Below are 18,722 nucleotides of genomic sequence, written 5' to 3' on the forward strand. Positions count from 1 at the left end.
CCCCTTCTGCTGCATCAGCTACAAAGCCATTAGGATTCCTGAAATAGCACTAACAGCTGTCCTGAGGGTAAGGCACAGGTCTTCCAGGTTGGCCTATCTCTTAGCACCTCAGGCTATCATATAGAGCACTCGGTGAGGTTTCCTCCCCCAGAGGCAGTCAGTGGGGCAGGCACTTTCTTCCCTTGTACTTGGGTGGCTGTGTCAGATTTGGCCAGAGTTGCAGAGAGAACACAGGCTGTGGGCTCTCTAGCATTTGTCTTCCTCAGAGAGCAGTGTGACCGAGTGTCAGGCGCTTGGTGCTGCCATTCTCAGTGGCTTATCACTGCAGCACTTGGAAAGAAATTTGGCTAGGCAGAGATGGAAGAGAGTCTCCCAGCTGTGTGCCTACCTGACCTTGCTGTCAGAGAACTGGAAATCCTATTACTACCTCAAGAGTGGGCACTCAGCAAACACTCAGAAACCAGGCCCTCTCTGGTCTCCGGGCTCACAGATGCCAGGAGACCTCAGGGCTCCACCTCCACCCTGCCTTGTGTCCCTGCCTCCTGCTATTGCCAACTGCCACCTGGTGACTCTGCTTCTTTATGAACAACTTAGAATTGCCTGGCTTGGATGAAGTATTTGTAATATTCAGTGCAGTAACATTTAGAGAGTAGATGTATGTGAAATATTTACAGCAGTTCCTGGCTTGTGGTCAGCTGCCAGCATCATCATGCTTTGGAGTACTAGAAGGTAAAGTCTGAGAAAGCTTCATTGTCCTCCTTTGTTCCCAGGCTCTGGCCTGATCAACATAGCCTGCCTCCCTCTGCTCACCTTCCCCCACACCCACCACCTAAGGAGTTTGTGCGGTGCTCTCTTAATGACCACAATGCCTCACCAGTGCTGTGTCCACAAATGAGTCTGGCCAGCCAGAGAAGTACGTGGTTTATATGTTGCACTGCATTAGTCACAGTGCACTTATTAAGCACCTAATGCACACTGGGCACCCTGGGATTTACAGGAATGGTGAAATTCTTTGGTATTGTTCTCAGACATCAGAGTCTGATGAGGCCAGCTATGACCCATGAGACAATGCAAATGTCATTAAGTGTTAAATGGTGTGGGGGATCTATATGCTATGCCCACCCCCGCAAAGCTATTTTTAAAAAATGGGGTGTGTGTGTGCTGCTTTTTATGTCTTTAAAATATGGAGAGGCTGGAATAATTTGGAATTTTAGATGTCTTCACATAACTAACCAAATGCATGTTCACATTGCTGCATGTCCTCACACTCCGAATGTGATGTCTTTGAGTTACAAAATGGGAGGATATTTGTGTGAAACCCAACCAGCCCCCGTGTCTGATTCACACAGGAACACTCTGTCAGAGAATCTCACCAGATGGCTCAAATGAAATCAAGCATTGGAGGAACATTTATTTTCTTCAACATTCTGAAGAAGCCAATAAAGTGATTTGTTGTCTAATGAGTGCTCACCTTGCATTCGCTAAGCATGGGTGATAAAGCTCACTCATTTATAACATGTTTACCTGCTGTGTGGTCTCGGGCAGGGAGTGCTATGATCCAGTCACTGCACAGTGAGCAGCGTAAGCCAGTGCCCAGTGAAAAAGAGCAATTGGAAGGTTGCAGGAAAGCAGTTCACAAAACATCTAAGCCCGGAGGTATCATGATGGGCCTTTGAGAACAAATAACAAGAAAGCTGAAGCTAACATGCAGGGCAGAGACAACATGTCCCCATAATGCTCCACACTACAGGTCGCAGGTACATACACCAAGGAAGGCAGGAGAGTCATTCAAGTGTTCTTGGTGGGGGAATGAGAGGGTGCACAGGACTTGGCTGTGTTTGGCCCAGAATCTGGGATGTTCTCAGCATTACTCTTCTTCCTGAGACCAGCCTAGACTCAGATGGGGATGCAGCCCATGTGATCATTGCCCTTTGCTGGCTTGGAGTTAAAGAAGTGCGTGTGCTTCATAGGCTGCTTTGACCATGTGCTGCACACCTGCTGGGAGCTCACATGGGTGCTTCCAGGCCCAGGGGAGCTGCTTGGTGAGGAGACAAGGACGAGGGTCCCTGCTCAGCACCCCATGGTGTCCCAAGGACCCTAAGCCACCTTGGGAAGGACAAGGAAGTCCTGCTCTTCTCCCTGCAGTAAATTCCCTGAGGATGAAAGTGCTGGAGGCTCACTCCCCTTTCAGGAAGGTGGCTGCCTTCTCCCAGGTGGGTCGTCTGAGAGCAGAGAGGTGGTAGGAGGACTGGAGGAGGCCATGCTGCACCTACCGCCCTCTACTGCCCTGGACACAGAAGAGACCCAGCACCTATCGTCCTGAGTTCCAGTATGCTTATGGCCTCCTTCCTTACAGACATTATTTTGTTTCCTTGGATTGTGTGAATTCTGGAACAAAATGACAATTTTCTTTATTTTCTTTATGATACATACACATATTGAATGAGAGAGGGGCAGAGTGTGGAGGCAAGGTTGGGGGGGGGGTAATGAAGGGAAGGGAGAAGAAGAGGGGGAATTGGGGGAAGAGAGCATTTTTCTCTCAATATCCCATGCCTGTAACTTAGATGCATATGGTACAGTCCATATACTTGGGTGGAAGGGAGACAGCAGAGGTCAAAGTAAAAGGCCATTAGAATTATTCTTATTCCTAAAGATCAGCTCCAAGGGGCTTGTTCTTCACTGACAGCCTCGGTTGTGGGAGAGGACCCGCCGAGCCCCTGCAGAGCAGAGGCCAGTGATCTTGTGCAGAGCCACCTTGCCCTGCTGCAGGTGACCTTACCCCTTGAAGGTGTTTGGCTGTCAGTGCATTTTGATTCTGTCAGAACAGTACTGAGGGAAGTAGAGCTGTGGTGTGATTTAAATCCATTTGCTCAGTATGAACAAATTGCATGTCTTGTACACCAGATGGAAAATTCCTAGTGTAGCAGCCTCTGTCTATCTAGATCATTGTCACATCTGCACATCACTTGGGCTGGGTGGACGGTGTTGGGAAGTTGATGCTGCATTTGCAGCAACACAGACCCCAACAGTCCCCCTGACACCAGCCTCACCTTATTCTTTTGCTACAGAGGGACAGTAATCCAACAACTGAAGAATCACTTGTGAACACAGGCCTTTGTACTGTGTGAAGCCCTGTGTATGGAAGTCATCATCATTGTTACTGTTGCATTAAAAAAATTACTGATAGTCTACATCCATATCACCCCGGACACGCCCAACCACGTCGGATCTTGGAAGCTAAAAAATTACTGATAATTATTCAACCTCATTTTCTGACTCTGCCTATTTCGAATGGGTCAGAATAGAGTGGAGGTATGTCTTCTTATCAACAGGCTTTGTAATGTGACTTCCTACTAAAAACAAATCTCCACTCTGCATCTGCCATACTGCAGAAATGCCAATCACATGTGGAACATCATTGATAAATGAAGCCTTTATTTATTATTATTTGTCACTGTTTTTGGTATATATGCATAAAAGGGGGAGTTTATTTTCTCAATAAAGCTAAAAAAAGTTAAAAATAAACCAGCCCTAGTGATCCTCCCTGTGCCCCTGCTCTGGGTCCTGTGTGCCATCTCAGTGTGCAGCCTTCAGTGTAAGGCACAGCTTTTACTACCAGCGTGAAAGTCTCCAAGTGAGATTGCATCTTGGCATGACACCCCCAGCATTAGAATGAACTTATATTTTCCCAGGAATTACACAAATACAATTTCTAAATTAAGGTCATAAAGTTTGAAGCTCTTACCCTTACCTATTTTTGAAATGATGGCTTTGTAAAAATCTCGAATAGATTTTTTTAACTCTAATAACCTGAAAATGTCTAAACTAATGTTTTTCGAATCTCATCATCTGAGATGAATGAAAACAGGTTACTCCTTTGAAAGCTGACATGCACTGCAGTCTGACACAAGTGTTGTTGAGCAGTGTTCATGTAAATGCAGGTCGCTCATGTGAATGCAAGTTCTTGTGTGCGTGTGTGTGTGCACACGTGCTGCACTGGACATCGGTCTGCATTCCTGGCTCAGCACCTTACCAGTCTGCCCATTCACAAGGACCCTGACTACCCGTGAAATCAGCTGTTTATCTTACTTAGGATACTGTTATATGCTTATAACCCCTGCTGTTTATCTTGTTGATTACTGAATTAGTTTGAATGAAGCTCTGTTGTTTCTTTGCAAAGAAACATCCTAGTGAGTTGTGGCCCACTGACTTGCTCTCTCTGGATGTTCTCACTGTCCCTGCCTGGCCCATGGCCAAAGGGAAGCCTGAGGATGAGAACAAGGCATCTGGGGCAAGGACCTCCCTGCATCCATATTTGTTCACCCCCAAAGGCTGTTGAACCTCGACTCTGCATGGTTATAGGGAAGGTGATGTCTAAAGGAGAAAAATTGATAGGAAAAACTCAGGCTAAAGAAATGTGACATAGTTTTGTTAAGTCATGGATTTTGAGGGAAGTTTTTCCTTAAAACAGTGGAGTGCTAGATGACTTGGGAACTATGATTGGGTAGTTGATGCTGTCTCATTTTTATTAGGAGGTGATTCTTTTGTCTAGCAAGTGTTATGAGTGCCTCTGGCTCATTCATTTGTTCATTATGTATTCATCCATCCAGCGATATTTATTGAGCACACACTGTGTGACAGTACCATGCTGGTCCATGTTCCCTCTCCTCAAGCAGTTAGTCTTCAAGTTTTATATACTTAACAAAATAGGGATGACTCACTCTCTAGTGCCTAATTTTAGTTTTTATAAGACAAATAATTACAGAACACTAGGAAACATCACAACTGACCACCCACTAAGTTCCTTTACTCTCTCTTCTCACTCAGAGCGTGAGGACTCAGCATCTGAGCTCTCTGGTTTCAACCCTTGGCTTATGACAGCTCTTCTCCCATACATCACAATAGGTCTCTCCCTTCTCCTCCCTGTCTTTTCTGACAGGTAGACAGAGGTTGTGTGCACACATATTGAGGTGTCTGCTTTAAAGGGCAGGGGACCCTCTGGCACATTCAAGGAGAAGTGATTGGCTGTGGTGAGGTCCAGTCTCAACAACCCTGCACAATGGGTCAAGTGCAGTGGTCACATCTGCTGCTGTTGAGGAGAATGATATTTATCATGATGCCATAAGTTGGCACAATTTTCAAACAGAGAATTCGCATAGGAACTTTGCAAGCATTGCACATTCCATTTGCCTCAGTAATGTGAAACTTATTTTTCTAAAAAACGTATAGGCAGATCCTGGTGTGACTCACTAGAGAATAATAATTAAGTCACAGTTTATTTCTTCTTTTTTCCCATGAGAAGGAAAAATTGATTAAATGTGTAGGGAACATAAGCAGTCTTACATCTATAAAGGGGAACTGGATCAAAGCCATGCAAATATTGAGGCGATTAAAACTGGCAAGTGCTGTGGACAAGGTGCAGGGGTTCTCACAGTGTGTTGTGGGTCTCGGCTCATCCCGAAGGGCACATCAGTCTTCTCTGAGAAGTGGAATTGAAACTGCTATCTGAAGGATGAGTAGGACTTGATAAAAAGAAAGTGGAGAATGAGCACAGGGAAGAGCATGTTTGAGCAGAGGGAACAGCATCTGCAAAGGCCCTGGCTAGAAGGAAATGAAATGTTGTGGGAGGCAAGCAAGCAGGACCAAGGCCCATGTTTATGCTAGCTGTGCACAGGGCCTCCAGCTGAAGTCCAGGATGACTGCTTGTCTCGTCCATATGGAAGTTAACCCACATAAATATTGCTGTTCATTCCTACTCACATTTCTCAATTTCCATCTGAAATCATACCTCCCTTTTCTAGCATTTTTTTAGTGCAGGATTGCTAGAGACAAATTGTATCATGTCTTCTTTTCCAAAAATGTCTTTATTTCACCTGTTTTTCTTTCTTTTTCATTTTTTTTAACGATTCCACTGAGGTTTTATTTATATCACTATAAAAGATAGCATTATGGTTTCACAGAATGATTTTTTTTAAGTAGAGATCATATAATTAAGTTTTTCAAATATCTGCTAGTTTGTTGTATAAAAATACAATCTTACTGTGTTTCAATGGACTATTTTTGATTGTTAGTGAGGTTGTATATTATTTTCACATGTTTAAAGATCATTTTCATTTGTTCTATGTGAATTAACTTTCTCTGTGTTATTCCTATTTCCATGAAATGAATTAGAAACTTGTAATTTTCTGTCCACAAATAATTTATCATTGCCAGAAAATTACCTGTTTCTGATATTTTAAAATTTATTTATTGATTTGAGAGAGAGAGAGAAAGAAAGAGGCATAGATATGTTGCTCCACTCATTTATACATTCATTGGTTGATTTCTGTATGTGCCCTGACCAGGAACCGAACCTGCAACCCTGGCATATCAGAACAATGCTCCAACCAACTGAGCTATGCAGCCAGGGACTTATTTCTGATATTTTGCAATAATCATTCCACTATCTGCTAACAAAATATTTTTTATGAAATTTATTGGGGTAACATTGTTTAATAAAATTATAAGTGTTTGAGTACAATTCTGTAACATATCATCTGTATATTGTATTGTGTGTTCCCCCCCCATGTCAAGTCCTCTGTCACCATGTACTCCCCTTCACCCTCTTCTACCTCCCTGTCCCCTTTCCCTCTGGTAATCACCATACTGCTGTCTGTGTCTATGAGATTTTTTTCTTTGTTTAACCCCTTCACCTTTTTCCCCATACCATAAAGTTCATCTGTTTAAAGTGTAAAGTCAGTAGGTTTTAATATATTAACAGAATTGTGTGACTGAGAACATAATCTAATTTTAGAATACATTCATCTCCCCCAAAGAAACACTGTGGCCATCAGTCACTTTCTGTCTCTAGGGGTTTACCTATTCTGGATATTTAGATTTATGTTAATAATTATTGTATTTGCCTAATGGATTAACAGCTGCCTCTGAGAGAATAATATCCTTGCCATCACTGTCCTGAAAGTTGGTGGGTACAGAGGCCCGGAGGAGATGATGTGGGACAGATGCAGGACCCTGCCAGGGAACAGGAGACAGAGGGAGGAACTTTGGAAAGGGAAGTGATGGAGACCAAATGAAAGGTTTCTTTACCTGGTCCTCCCTAATTAGGTCCCCTCCTCAAGCAGGCCAGGGGAAAGGTGAGCTAAGAGTGACTGTTGGTCTTTCCACAGCTTTCTGGAGGTTACATGAGTTGGTATTCAAAAATCTGAAAGTCAGGATACTAATACCTATTGACCTTGGTTGTTATAAATCTAATAAGTATCCAGTCAACAGGTATATTTGGATATTCTGTCCCATGAAGCTGCTTTCATATAATGTTCTATATCTGGCATATTCTCCTTTGATTAGTTATGTCCATGTTTGCTTCTCTGTGGCATTGCATCTTCATGTTTGGCAGCATTTTTGATCTACACTCTAGGCCACTGAGGCCCCTGTCCTGCTCTCCTGAGTTGACTGTGCTCTGCAGTACGTTTTGTTTTCTCTGTCATGGCTTCTCCTTCTTCCTTTTATTTTGTATTCTGGGGAAGAGTGACAGACCTATAAAAGCTGAAACACAGACTACTGGGCTGGATGTTAATATTCAGGTAGTCTTCAAGGGCATAGGTGGGAGATACAGATATTGATCAGCAGGTAAGTTGGAGCTGATAGGAGTCTGGATGCTATGAAGGGCATCATAAACACCATTCATTTCTGGGGTTGGAACTGATTGTATGAATAGGAGATGAAAAGCTGGTTATAGGCAGATTATGTCCTCAGGGAACTTGAAGAGAATGAAAGAGCAGTTGCCAAAGCATCGTATTAGGAATGATCTTCAGTCTTAAAGGATATGAGTTTAGTTATTGTTCCATTGTCAGGATGGTGGCATCTGCCTTTCCCACCCACCACCTACCCAAATACATACACCACCATGCAGGATCAAACACATGCATTAAATGGGGTCTGAATGGCTATAAGGGCAGGCTCTATTATTAGGTGCATATATGTTAATATTTAAAGAATGGTCATTAGGCTCATCAACACTTTTGAAGTTCAGGGACAAGTGTGTTATGTGGCACACCTATTTGTTCACTCATTCTGCAGATGTGTACTAGGCACCTTTTGTGGCCACAGAGCCCCATACACAGATGGACAAGGTAGAGCCCTTGCCCCCAAAGTGCTCCCTATAGAAAGAACAGCTTCCCTCAGACCCTGAGGACTCTCTCAATGTTCTTTATTTTTAAAAACATTGAAAAGTTTGATCCAGTAATTAAATGATAGTTTCAAGATAGCTGTCTAGAATTGGTGCTAGGAACTTCAGTTGATATGGCACACAAACACTGGTATTGAGATTTGTTTTGATTTGCTTTTGAACAACCCCCCGCCCCAAAAAAAAAACCCTCTGTATTTATGGATCTGTGATAATTTGCTATTAAACATCTTAAAAGTTACTTAATTTTCATCATTCGCCTTCAGAATCTCAGGTGCAGCCACATAGGCTAGGGTGGAATCAACTTTCTCTAGGACGTGGTGACTCCACGTCCAGCAGCCATAAGCACTGGAAGAAGAATTAGAGAAGCATGCACAGGTCGGCCTCACTGAAATGCCATCACTCCTGTGCAAATCTACATCTGGTTTCATCTCTTTAAAGTTGTGTTGCTCTTATAAAGAAAATATAGTTTCTTTCAATTCCCCCATAGACTAAAAGAGTCACAGTAGGGATTCTTTACTTTTTACAACTCAGGTATCACTGATATCCTGGAGGACTTCCTCAGTCTTAAATTGGATTGTAAAACTAGGTCCATTTATAGAACCCAACTGATGACTTTAGTGCTGTTTTCTGTTCTGGTTGCACCTGTGTCGATCATATCCAGAAGCCCCTCGAGCTTTGTCACCTGTCTTGTTCAAGTGTTGTGCTCAGTACAGCGCTCCAGGCACTGTCCTTGGTGCTGATAAGAGAGTGGTGGATCTGACAGGCTCATAACTCGCCCCACCAAGCACACAGTCTTGCAAGGGAGGGGCATGTTAGGCAGATACCTTACAAACAAGTCCTTGTTGGTAGCCTGGGAGACTATTGTGAAGAAGAGTACAGGGTCTGAGAAAGAACACCACAGGGTTGTGACCATGGCCTGGAGGGTGGTGTGGAATTAGCTGGTCTGCAGGGGGAACACTAAGGCTTTCATGCATAATTACATGCTCAGAGGTATGTAATCAGGTTATGGATTATTTTTTTGCATTGTGTAGATAAGCATAATAGATTGAAACCTTTAAAATACCATATTGAAATCTATTCTCATTCCTCACATAAACTTCTGTCCAATTTTTCAAGATAAGCTGCAGCTAATGATGGCATTCTGCCCTAAGCTTGGAAGAAGCCTGTGGTTACAGTTAGGGTGCAGGGAGAGGGAGTGGGACATCCCCCATGGGGAGCCCTCTTTGAAGGAAAGACTTTCCCAGATTCTGTAGGTGCCCAGGTACACACTCATGAATGTTGTGAACTGCACAGGGTGCTGGAGGCTCAGCACCCCTTTGAGTTTATTAGAACCCCTAAAGAAGCACCCTCAGGTCCAGATTTAAAAACTAAGTTTTTCTGTATTTGGACTTGAGTTGTCAGAAAAACAGAAGTGGGAGGATAGGGGCAGCAGTAGGTTGGGGGGGCAGTAGGCAGACTGACTTCACTGAACATTGAGTTTCAGTTAGAAGCAAAGGGGTTCTGGGAGATGAGGGGCATTTGCCACATGGCCTTTCTTATTATAGTTTTCCTTCTGGCTTTTCCATGAATTTCATTCTGACTGGGAGAATGTGTGTTCAGAAGGCAGGTTATTGACCCCACAGAGAAGACATCCCACAGTAACAGCAGTGGAGGGGTTCCACCCAGAGTGTCCAAGACAAGGGGGCAGTCCTCCATCTGCACACTCCACAGTACAGAGGGCCGACTGCCTCCAGGGCCTGAAGTGTTTTCATTCATTACTTGGTGACAGTTTCTCTTGCCCTCAGACTGCAGGGCCTGGGCAAGCTTGGGGCTCATCTGCACATCCAGGTGTCTTGATCTTTGACAGATCATAGTGGCTCTAACATGAGCTGTTCACACAAGACACTTTCTTCATGAGACACATGGACACTCATCTACTGCCAGCAGCCAGATGTGCATTTCTATCTACATCTGTGCAGATACATGAACATGTGGTGAGGCATGGCTGCAGAAACCACCTGCTATTCTTGGCGAATACTCATCTGTGCTGTGTTCCCCATCCCAGGTAGTTAAAGGATTATTATTTCTGTTTTGTAGATGAGGAAAATGAGGCTCAACAATGGTAAGTAGTAGACTGGGAACTCAACCCAGGGGCAGATTGACTTCCAAGTCTTGGTCCCTTTCCTCTGTACCCAATTGCACTCTTGTTAGTGTGAAGGTGTTTAGAACATAAAACACTAACAAGTTTTAAAACCTCCCATGTGAGGTGAGTTGATTTGTCATCTTCTTGTCTATGGAGAAACTTTGGCCTCTATGTGTGAGTCTTTAACAGCCTCTGCATCTAGCCATACCCTCTGCATCTAGGACCCAGCAGGATGAGCTGACAGCAAGCTGAGGACTGGGCCATGTTCAAGGGCTTCCCACCCTCCCGCTCACTCCTCAACCCTCTGCTGGTGAAGGTTTATCACTACATCATCCAGCCCAGGAGGAGCAAGTGCAAGCTTCTGGTTTTACTCCACATTTGGTGGGTGGGGAGCCCTTCACACCCACCCACAGGACCAGTGCACATGCTCTCCCATACACCTCTGTGTTATCAGCACTTCCCAGCAAGGAGCATTTTATTAAAACAGCCAGAGATGACTGGACATTTGGAAGGTAATGTCATGGTTTCTTGGGAGTGTTAGGTGACATCGTGGCAGCCACAAGCCCCTTCCTCAGACCCAGATACCCTGTCAGGCCCAATGGATGGTCTTCTGGGACTCTGTCAACCTTTGGGCCCTGGCCTGACCCTGGACAGGGGCTGCTTGGCAGACAGAGCCATTTCAGTGGGAGACTTGTGTTATTTGAATGTCCCAGCTTCCCTTAAGCCCTTTTGGGGACAGCTCAGGACCGCCCCCTTCACTGGGTCAGCATCTGCAGGAGGCAGGGACCACATTGGTCTCATCCATCACTGCATCTCAGGTCTTGAAGGTGCCTGCCTATTCTGGGTATGCAGTCAACATGAGTACAACATGAGTACATGCAGCCAGCATAGTACAGGTGCCAACCTATGTGCACCCTGAGGATATAGGGTAGTGCCTCTGCTTGCTACTTTGGGCCAGTTAGTGAACTTAACTGCTATAACATATGGTCTCAATTCCAAAATGGTACTACTAAGAGTTCTTGGGGATTAAGTGAGGTAATTCAGAGAGTATGCTACATGCCAGAGAAGTGATTGCAGTTGTGGTTAACCTCAAATTCAAGCAGGGGAAAGCTCTGGCACTTGTACTTTTTAGCTCAGGGCAACTGTAGAGGATGGTACCCATGTCATAGCTGGTGATTCCTAACCAATCCTGACCATTTCACTCTCTTGTTTCTTATATTTTCCTGCTTTCCCTTCTCTAGCCTCTCCCTTGAAATATCATGGTAGCTTCCCCCCTTCCCCTATATTGTCATTGAGCAGCAGGATACTATGGGATCAGAGATTTTGATAGGATTGCATTGAATCTGTACATTTTTTGGGTAGTAAAGACATCTTAACAATACTAAGTCTTCCAGTACATGAACATGGAATGTCTTTCCATTTATTTGTATCTTTTTCTTCATTCCTTTCACCAACATTTTAGTTTTTTAATATATTTTATTGAGTGTTCTATTACATTTGTCCCATTTTCTTTCCCCTTTATTCCTCTCCACCCTGTACCCCAACTACCACCATTATTTCTCCACCTTAGTTCATGTCCATGGGTCGTACATATAAGTTCTTTGGCTTCTCCATTTCCTATACTCTTCTTAACCTCCCCTGGTCTATTTTGTACCTACCATTTATGCTTCTTATTCCCTGTGCCTTTCCCCCATTCTCTCCACTCACCCTCCCCACTGATAATCCTCCATGTCATCTCCATTTTTGTGATTCTGTTCCTGTTCTAGTTGTTTGCTTAGTTCATTTTTGTTTTTTTCAGGTTTGGTTATTGATAGTTGTGAGTTAGTTGTCATTTTACTGTTTATATTTTTTATCTTCTTTTTCTTAGATAAGTCCCTTTAATGTTTCATATAATAAGGACTTGGTGATGATGAACTCCTTTAACTTGACCTTCTCTAGGAAGCACTTTATCTGCCCTTCCATTCTAAATGACAGCTTTGATGGATAGATAGGCTGATCTTGGGTGTAGGTCCTTGCTGTTCATGACTTTGAATACTTCTTTCCAGCCCCTTCTTGCCTGTAAGGCCTCTTTTGAGAAGTCAGCTGACAGTCTGATGGGAACTCCTTTGTAGGTAACTATCTCCTTTTCTCTTACTGCTTTTAAGATCCTTTCCTGATCTTTAATCTTGGGTAATGTAATTATGAAATGGCTTGGTGTGTGCTTCCTTGGGTCCAACTTCTTTGGGACTCTGAGCTTCCTGAACTTCCTGGAAGTCTATTTTCTTTGCCAGATTAGGGAAGTTCTCCTTTATTGTTTTTCAAATGAGTTTTCAATTTCTTACTCTTCCTCTTCTCCTTCTGGCAACCCTATGATTCAGATGTTGGAATGTTTAAAGATGTCCTGGAGGTTCCTAAGCCTCTCCTCATTTTTTTTTAATTCTTGTTTCTTCATTGTGTTCTAGTTGAATGTTTATTTCTTCCTTCTTCTCCAAACCATTGATATGAGTACTAGTTTCCTTCCTGTCACTGTTGGGTCTTTGTACATTTTTGTTTATTTCACTTTTCATAGCCTGCAATTTTTCCTCTATTTTGGGACCATATTCAACCAATTCTGTGAGCATCTTGATTATCAGTGCTTTGAACTGCGCATCTGATAAGTTGGCTATCTCTCCATCATTAGTTTAATGTTTTCTGAAGCTTTGATCTGTTCTTTCATTTGGGCCATATATTTTTGTCTCAGTGTGTCTGATACGTTTTAAGGGGCAGAGTCTCAGGTATTCATCAAGGCAGGGCAACTCACGTCACTTCGTTGTGGCACTATGTGTAGGGGAGGGGTCTGCAAGGGAACAGTGCTGCTTGCGCCGCTCTCTTGGTAGGCTTTCAGTCACTTCCTCTGCTACCCACAAGCAAATTGGGCCCTCCTGATGCTGATTCCAGGGTGGGTTGGTTTGTATGTTTTAGAACCCTGTGGGCCTCTCCAAGGAACTCCTGTGAGGCTGGGGGTTTCTCCTGCCACCACAACCCTCACAGGTTTTTTCAGTCAGAGATTTTGAGACTTTATTTCCCTGCACTAGAACCCTGGGATGCTCAGTCTGTCTTGCTCCCCAGTTGTTCCTCCCAGTTTATCCACATGAAAATACGGGACTGCCCGGTCCACTAGCCACTGTTTCTCTGTGAGTCCTTTCTGCCCCAGCTGCCCATCTCCACCCTCCTACAGGTCTGGATGAATATTTCTTCTTTAACTCCTTGTTTGTTGGACTTCCATACAGTTTGATTTTCTGGCAGTTATGGTTATTTTTTGTTTTTAAATGTGTTGCTGTCCTTCATTTGGCTGCATGAGGAAGCAAAGTATATCTACCTATGCCTCCATCTTGGCCAGAAGTCACATTTTATAGTTTCTAGTATACAAATCTTTCCTTGGTTATGTTTATTCCTAAGTATTTTATTCTTTTTGATGCCATTGTAAGCAGAATTATTTTCTTAAGTTCCTTTTCAGATTGTTCATTGTTAGTATATAGAAACAAAACTTAACTGAATTTTTGTGTGTTCATTGTGTCTTGCAACTTTGCTGAATTCATTTTATTTATTCTAACAGTTTTTGTGAGGGGGGAATCTTTAGGATTTTCTACATATAAGATAATGTTATCTGTGAACAGAGATAATTTTACTTCTTTTTAAATATGGATGTCTTTTATTTCTTTGTCTTGACTGATTGCTCTAACTAGGATTCCCATTACTATGTTGAATCACAGTGGTGAGAGTGAGTATCCTTGTGTTGTTCCTGATCTTAAAGGAAAAGGTTTCAGTTTTTCACTGTTGAGTATGACATTAGCTATGGGCTTTTAGTATATGGCATTTACTATGTTTTTTTTTCAGTGTTTTTGTCATGAAAGGGTATTGAATTTTGTCAAAAGGTTTTCTGCATCAGTTGAGGTGATTATGTGGGTTCCTCCCCTTCATTCTGTTGACCAGACATGTTTATGAAGCCAAATTGTTTAAGACTCTAGAAGCAAAACTGATAAGATTTTGTTCACCTTTTAAGGAATTAGCTGGTTGGGAGATGGGCATTTTGACATAAATATTAAAGGAGACCCAAATATAAGACTGAGTCTGGCACAGACTTGTGACTTCGTTCCTCTGTTAAATATTTCCTTTGTATTTCTCCCATCATTTCCCATTAAATGCTGTGCTCAAGTGGTAAATGTTAATTGGTTAATTAAATATTTGAGCTCCCCTTTTAAGTGTGAGGATTCATAGTAACTGCCAATAAGAAATAGTTTTCCAAATAAATGGTGAGTGTGTATGTGTGGGGTAGAGTGCATCAACTTACCTTCAGTCCTCACTGGAGGATATGTTTGTTGATTTTGGAGGGAGGGAAGGGGAAGAGAGAGACAGAAACATTGATTTGTTGCTTCCTGTATGCACCCTGACTGAGGATCGAACCTGCAGCCTTTTGGTGTACAGGACAATGCTCCAACCAACTGAGTCACCTGGCTAGGGCTAGAGTGCACCATTTAAAAATCAGCTCTGAAAGACAGGAACACAGCTCAATATTCTGTAGAAAGAATATTGACTATTAATCATTCATTTGATTTCCATGAAGAGTCAGAGATGTTTTAGTTAGGAAGAAGTACATATGGATGAAATGATAATAGTATCTGGAATGATTTGCTTTTAAATAACCTAGTGGGAGTTGGAGCAGGAGAAGGGGTAAAGATGAAACTATAGTGACCATATATTAAGCTCATTATATACTCTTTGTACTTTCATATTTATTTGAAACTTTTTATAATGAAAAGTTCAAAAAAGAAACTCAATATAAATTGATGGTGTGGCTTTATATCAAAATATTATATAGCCATTACAATAACACTTAGGAAGAATTAGTAAGAAAATCAGGAAGTCAGTCTTCCTAATATGGTATGTGTGTGCATATACACACAAATATTTGCATAGAAAAAATATGGGAAGGAAATACATTAAAACATTAACTGTTATTATCCTTGGTTGGTAGGACCAAGGATGGTTTTCATTCTCCATATCTTCCAAACTCTCTATAGTGAAGAAAAACATAACTTCTGAAAACCCTTTTTTGAGAGAAAGGAACCAGATCTGCATTGTATAAATTGGTGAAGGATTTTCTTTATTTTTCAATTGTAGTTTACATTTGTCACCATTCTGTTTTAGCTTCATATGTACAGCAAAGTGTCCAGAAAAATCACGTATTCTACAAAGTGGTCCCCCCACTGCCCCAACATCCACCTGTTCCTATACCTCTTTCTCTCGATATTATTGACTGTATTCCCCATGGTGTAATCCACATCTCTGTGCCTGTTTTGCAACTGAGTTGGTGAAGCATTTGTCCCAGTCATCTGTTTTCTATTAAAATGTTCTGGTCAGTGATTAGATAAGTGCCTCTGTGGTTATTAGTTGTGAGTTGTGGACATGGTTTTAGGCTGTACTGTCCTGTATTCTGCCATGCAATCTTTGCTGGTGTATGGGTAGGCAAGGTCAGAGACAAGAGGTCGGAACCACCACCATTTTACTCACTGTTAACTCCTTCTAATCATATTCTTTTAATGTGAATTTCCATCTGATTTTAGTGACCTGGACATGATTTCCACGAGGGTGATGGACTTTAAGCTCCGGGAGGCCGCAGAAGGCCTTGGGGAAGACAGCACAGGTAAGGCCCTTGTTCCCCCTGCTCTGGGAAGAGCCTCATTGAGTTGTGGGACAGGGAGAGGGGCTAATGGAACCAGGCCTTAGGGCTTCTCTGCGTTGAGAGTAGGGGTTCAGTTCACAGCATGACACCTCAGGTCCCTTGTACTATAATTGGAGAGCACCTCAGGAGGTGATCCTCCTTTGCTTCTGCTTCAAACATGGAGGATGGGTTAGAGTAATTTTCCTTATTCCTGTCCCAATGTTTGGTTGACTTGAAAATATAAGGAAGAGAGGTGCAATGGAATCATTTATTACCCAAGAATATCTGAAGGTACCAGTAGGAGGTTGAACAAAGTATTAGCCTTATCATCCAGATGAATGATACTAACAAGAGGAAGCCTTTAATTCCTCTTTAATAGTTTTTCTTCTTTGGGGGATCTTATTATATCTTCTACTGAGCTAAGTTCCAGGCCCATGAATAATCATCTCATAACATGTCCTAAGAGTTACCCAATTATGTGATCGCTTTACTGTTACTCATATATTCCTATGTATGTCTTTATAGAGTTGTAAAATTGACATTCCAAAGCATTGATCTCCCTACAACATATCTTTTCCATAGATTAGCCATTTAGACTCACCTTATTTTGGTAACAAAGGTCTCCATCTCTTTCTCTTTAAAGTCAAAATGCAGGTAGTCATTTTTAAATATAGCTCAAGGGGAGTAGCTTCAATAATATTAAATCCTAGCTGCTAACCATTAGTTTCAGATACTCATCTAATTAAAGACTCTATTTCATATATTTTCAATAGATTTTTCTTATTATTCTATATTAGAACTAGTTTTTCTCTGTCACATTATAGATAGATGTTTCTTATTATTCCATGTTAGAACTACTTTTCCTCTGCCACAATTGAATAGATACTACCCCCCAACTATAGATATAAGGTCAAGTTTTTAAAATTAATCCTGAGAAAAAAATTAGTTGCAAAATTTCTCACATTATGGGACACTAAATTATTACTGATTTTAAACAAGAAAATACTGTTTGAAGTAGTTCATTGGCCTGAACAACCTCCATAAACACTGGTTTGTGGTACTTATAGAGGTCACCATGCAGAATCAATTTTTCAAAAGAAAGAAAAACTATTCCTTTTCTTTTCTAATAATAGTTTACTAAGTTATTCAGATCAACCTCTTCCCATTTAAAATGTAAAATTCTAAACAGGAGCATCCTTTAAAAATCTTTTCAAAAGTAAGAAATAATGAGGCCAAAATTAGAGAAAATGATAAGCCAGAAAGATAAGTGAACATGGAAGCCACTTTTGCCTTTAGATCATTTACCAGTGTTTGAAATTTTAAATTTCATTTTTATGTCTTCACGAGGTGGGATATGAGGGAGAGGGTCAGATATCAAGGTACAGACCTCTACCAGGTGGGCCCCCTCTAATAGAAGACCCTCCCTAAAATAATCCAGGAGCCAAAGGAGCCCAAAACCTGAGTAAGTGTGAAGCAGAGGTAAGTCAGCTGTTGTGTGGACATATAGCCTGAGTTTGCACCAGTTGGGTAATTCAGAGAATCTTAAGCCTTGAACTTGGCTAGTAGTAATTCTAGACTGAATGTGACCCCAGGTACCTTGCAGAGGGAAACAGTCTTCTCTAAAGGAAGGCACCTTCCATCTAGACTTCAAATTATTACAGAAACTAATGTTTTTAGTATTATGATAAATATGTAGTGAGTGACAACCAGGCATATAAGGCAACAAGATGCCATGAATGAAAACCAACATGTTACTGGTTGAATTATGTGCCATCAAAATTCATGTATTGAAGTCCTAAACCCTAGTACCTCAGAATGTGACCTTATTTGGAATTGGGTCTTTGCAGATGGGTTAGTTAAGATGAGGTCATACTGGGGTATGGTGGACCCCTAAACTAATGTAACCGATGTCCTTATAAAAAGGGAAAACATGGACATAGACTGCACAGGGTGAACACCATGTGAAGGTGACGTCAGAGGTCAGGGCAGTGGCATCTACAACCCTGAGAACTCCAAAGATGGCCAGCAAATCACCAAAAGTTTAAAGAGAGACATGGAGTAGCTTTCCCTTCCCTTGTCTAAAAATAAATAAATAAAATCTTTTAAAAAATAAAAATTTAAAAAAATTTAAAAATACCTAAAATTAATAAATTAAATTGCTTAAAAATTGACTTACTAAGTATTCATCTCATGAAGTTTAAAAAGATTGCAAAGTAACCCTGGCTAGGTGGTTCAGTTCGTTGAAGCATCATCCCATAAACCAAAAGGCCATGGGTTTAATTGTCAGTCAGGACACATTCTTGGGTTGCGGATTCAGTCCCCCTTCAGGGTGCATACAGTGGGGCATCCGATCAATGTTTCTCTCTCACATCAATGTTTCTTTCTCTCCCATTCCTTCCTCTCTCTCTAAAATCAATAAGCATGCCTTCAAGTGAGGATAAAAAAGAAAAGATAGCAAAGTAAATCTGAAAAAAGTAGGAAGTAAAGAATAACAGTAGGAACAGATATTACTACAAAAAAATAAATATTCATTAAAGAACATTAACAAAGCCAAACATTTTTTAAGGCAAATAAAGTCAACAGACCTCTGATGAAATCAATCAAGGAAAAAGAGGAGGCACAAATAATTAATATTAGGGCTGAGAAAGAGAACTTCTATAACAGATAATATGGATGCTAAAACAATAAGAGGATATTAATAGCTATAGGCCAATAAATTTGAAGATTTGGAAAAA

The 18,722-nt window shown here is 41.7% G+C and overlaps 1 protein-coding gene across 5 annotated transcripts in view; it reads left to right on the plus strand.

Annotated features, from left to right (window-relative positions):
- CRACDL (CRACD like) overlaps positions 1 to 18,722 on the plus strand; it is a 125,290-nt gene that overhangs the window by 69,726 nt on the left and 36,842 nt on the right. For all 5 annotated transcript variants that reach the window (XM_028516205.2, XM_028516207.2, XM_036028311.1 and 2 more), the window contains one exon: positions 15,890 to 15,969. In XM_028516205.2, the coding sequence (XP_028372006.1) occupies positions 15,900 to 15,969 (70 nt within the window). In that variant the 5' untranslated portion in view covers positions 15,890 to 15,899. The remainder of the gene's footprint in view (positions 1 to 15,889; positions 15,970 to 18,722) is intronic.

Source organism: Phyllostomus discolor, chromosome 6 (genome assembly GCF_004126475.2).
Source record: "Phyllostomus discolor isolate MPI-MPIP mPhyDis1 chromosome 6, mPhyDis1.pri.v3, whole genome shotgun sequence".
In the NCBI taxonomy this organism is placed as follows: domain Eukaryota; kingdom Metazoa; phylum Chordata; class Mammalia; order Chiroptera; family Phyllostomidae; genus Phyllostomus; species Phyllostomus discolor.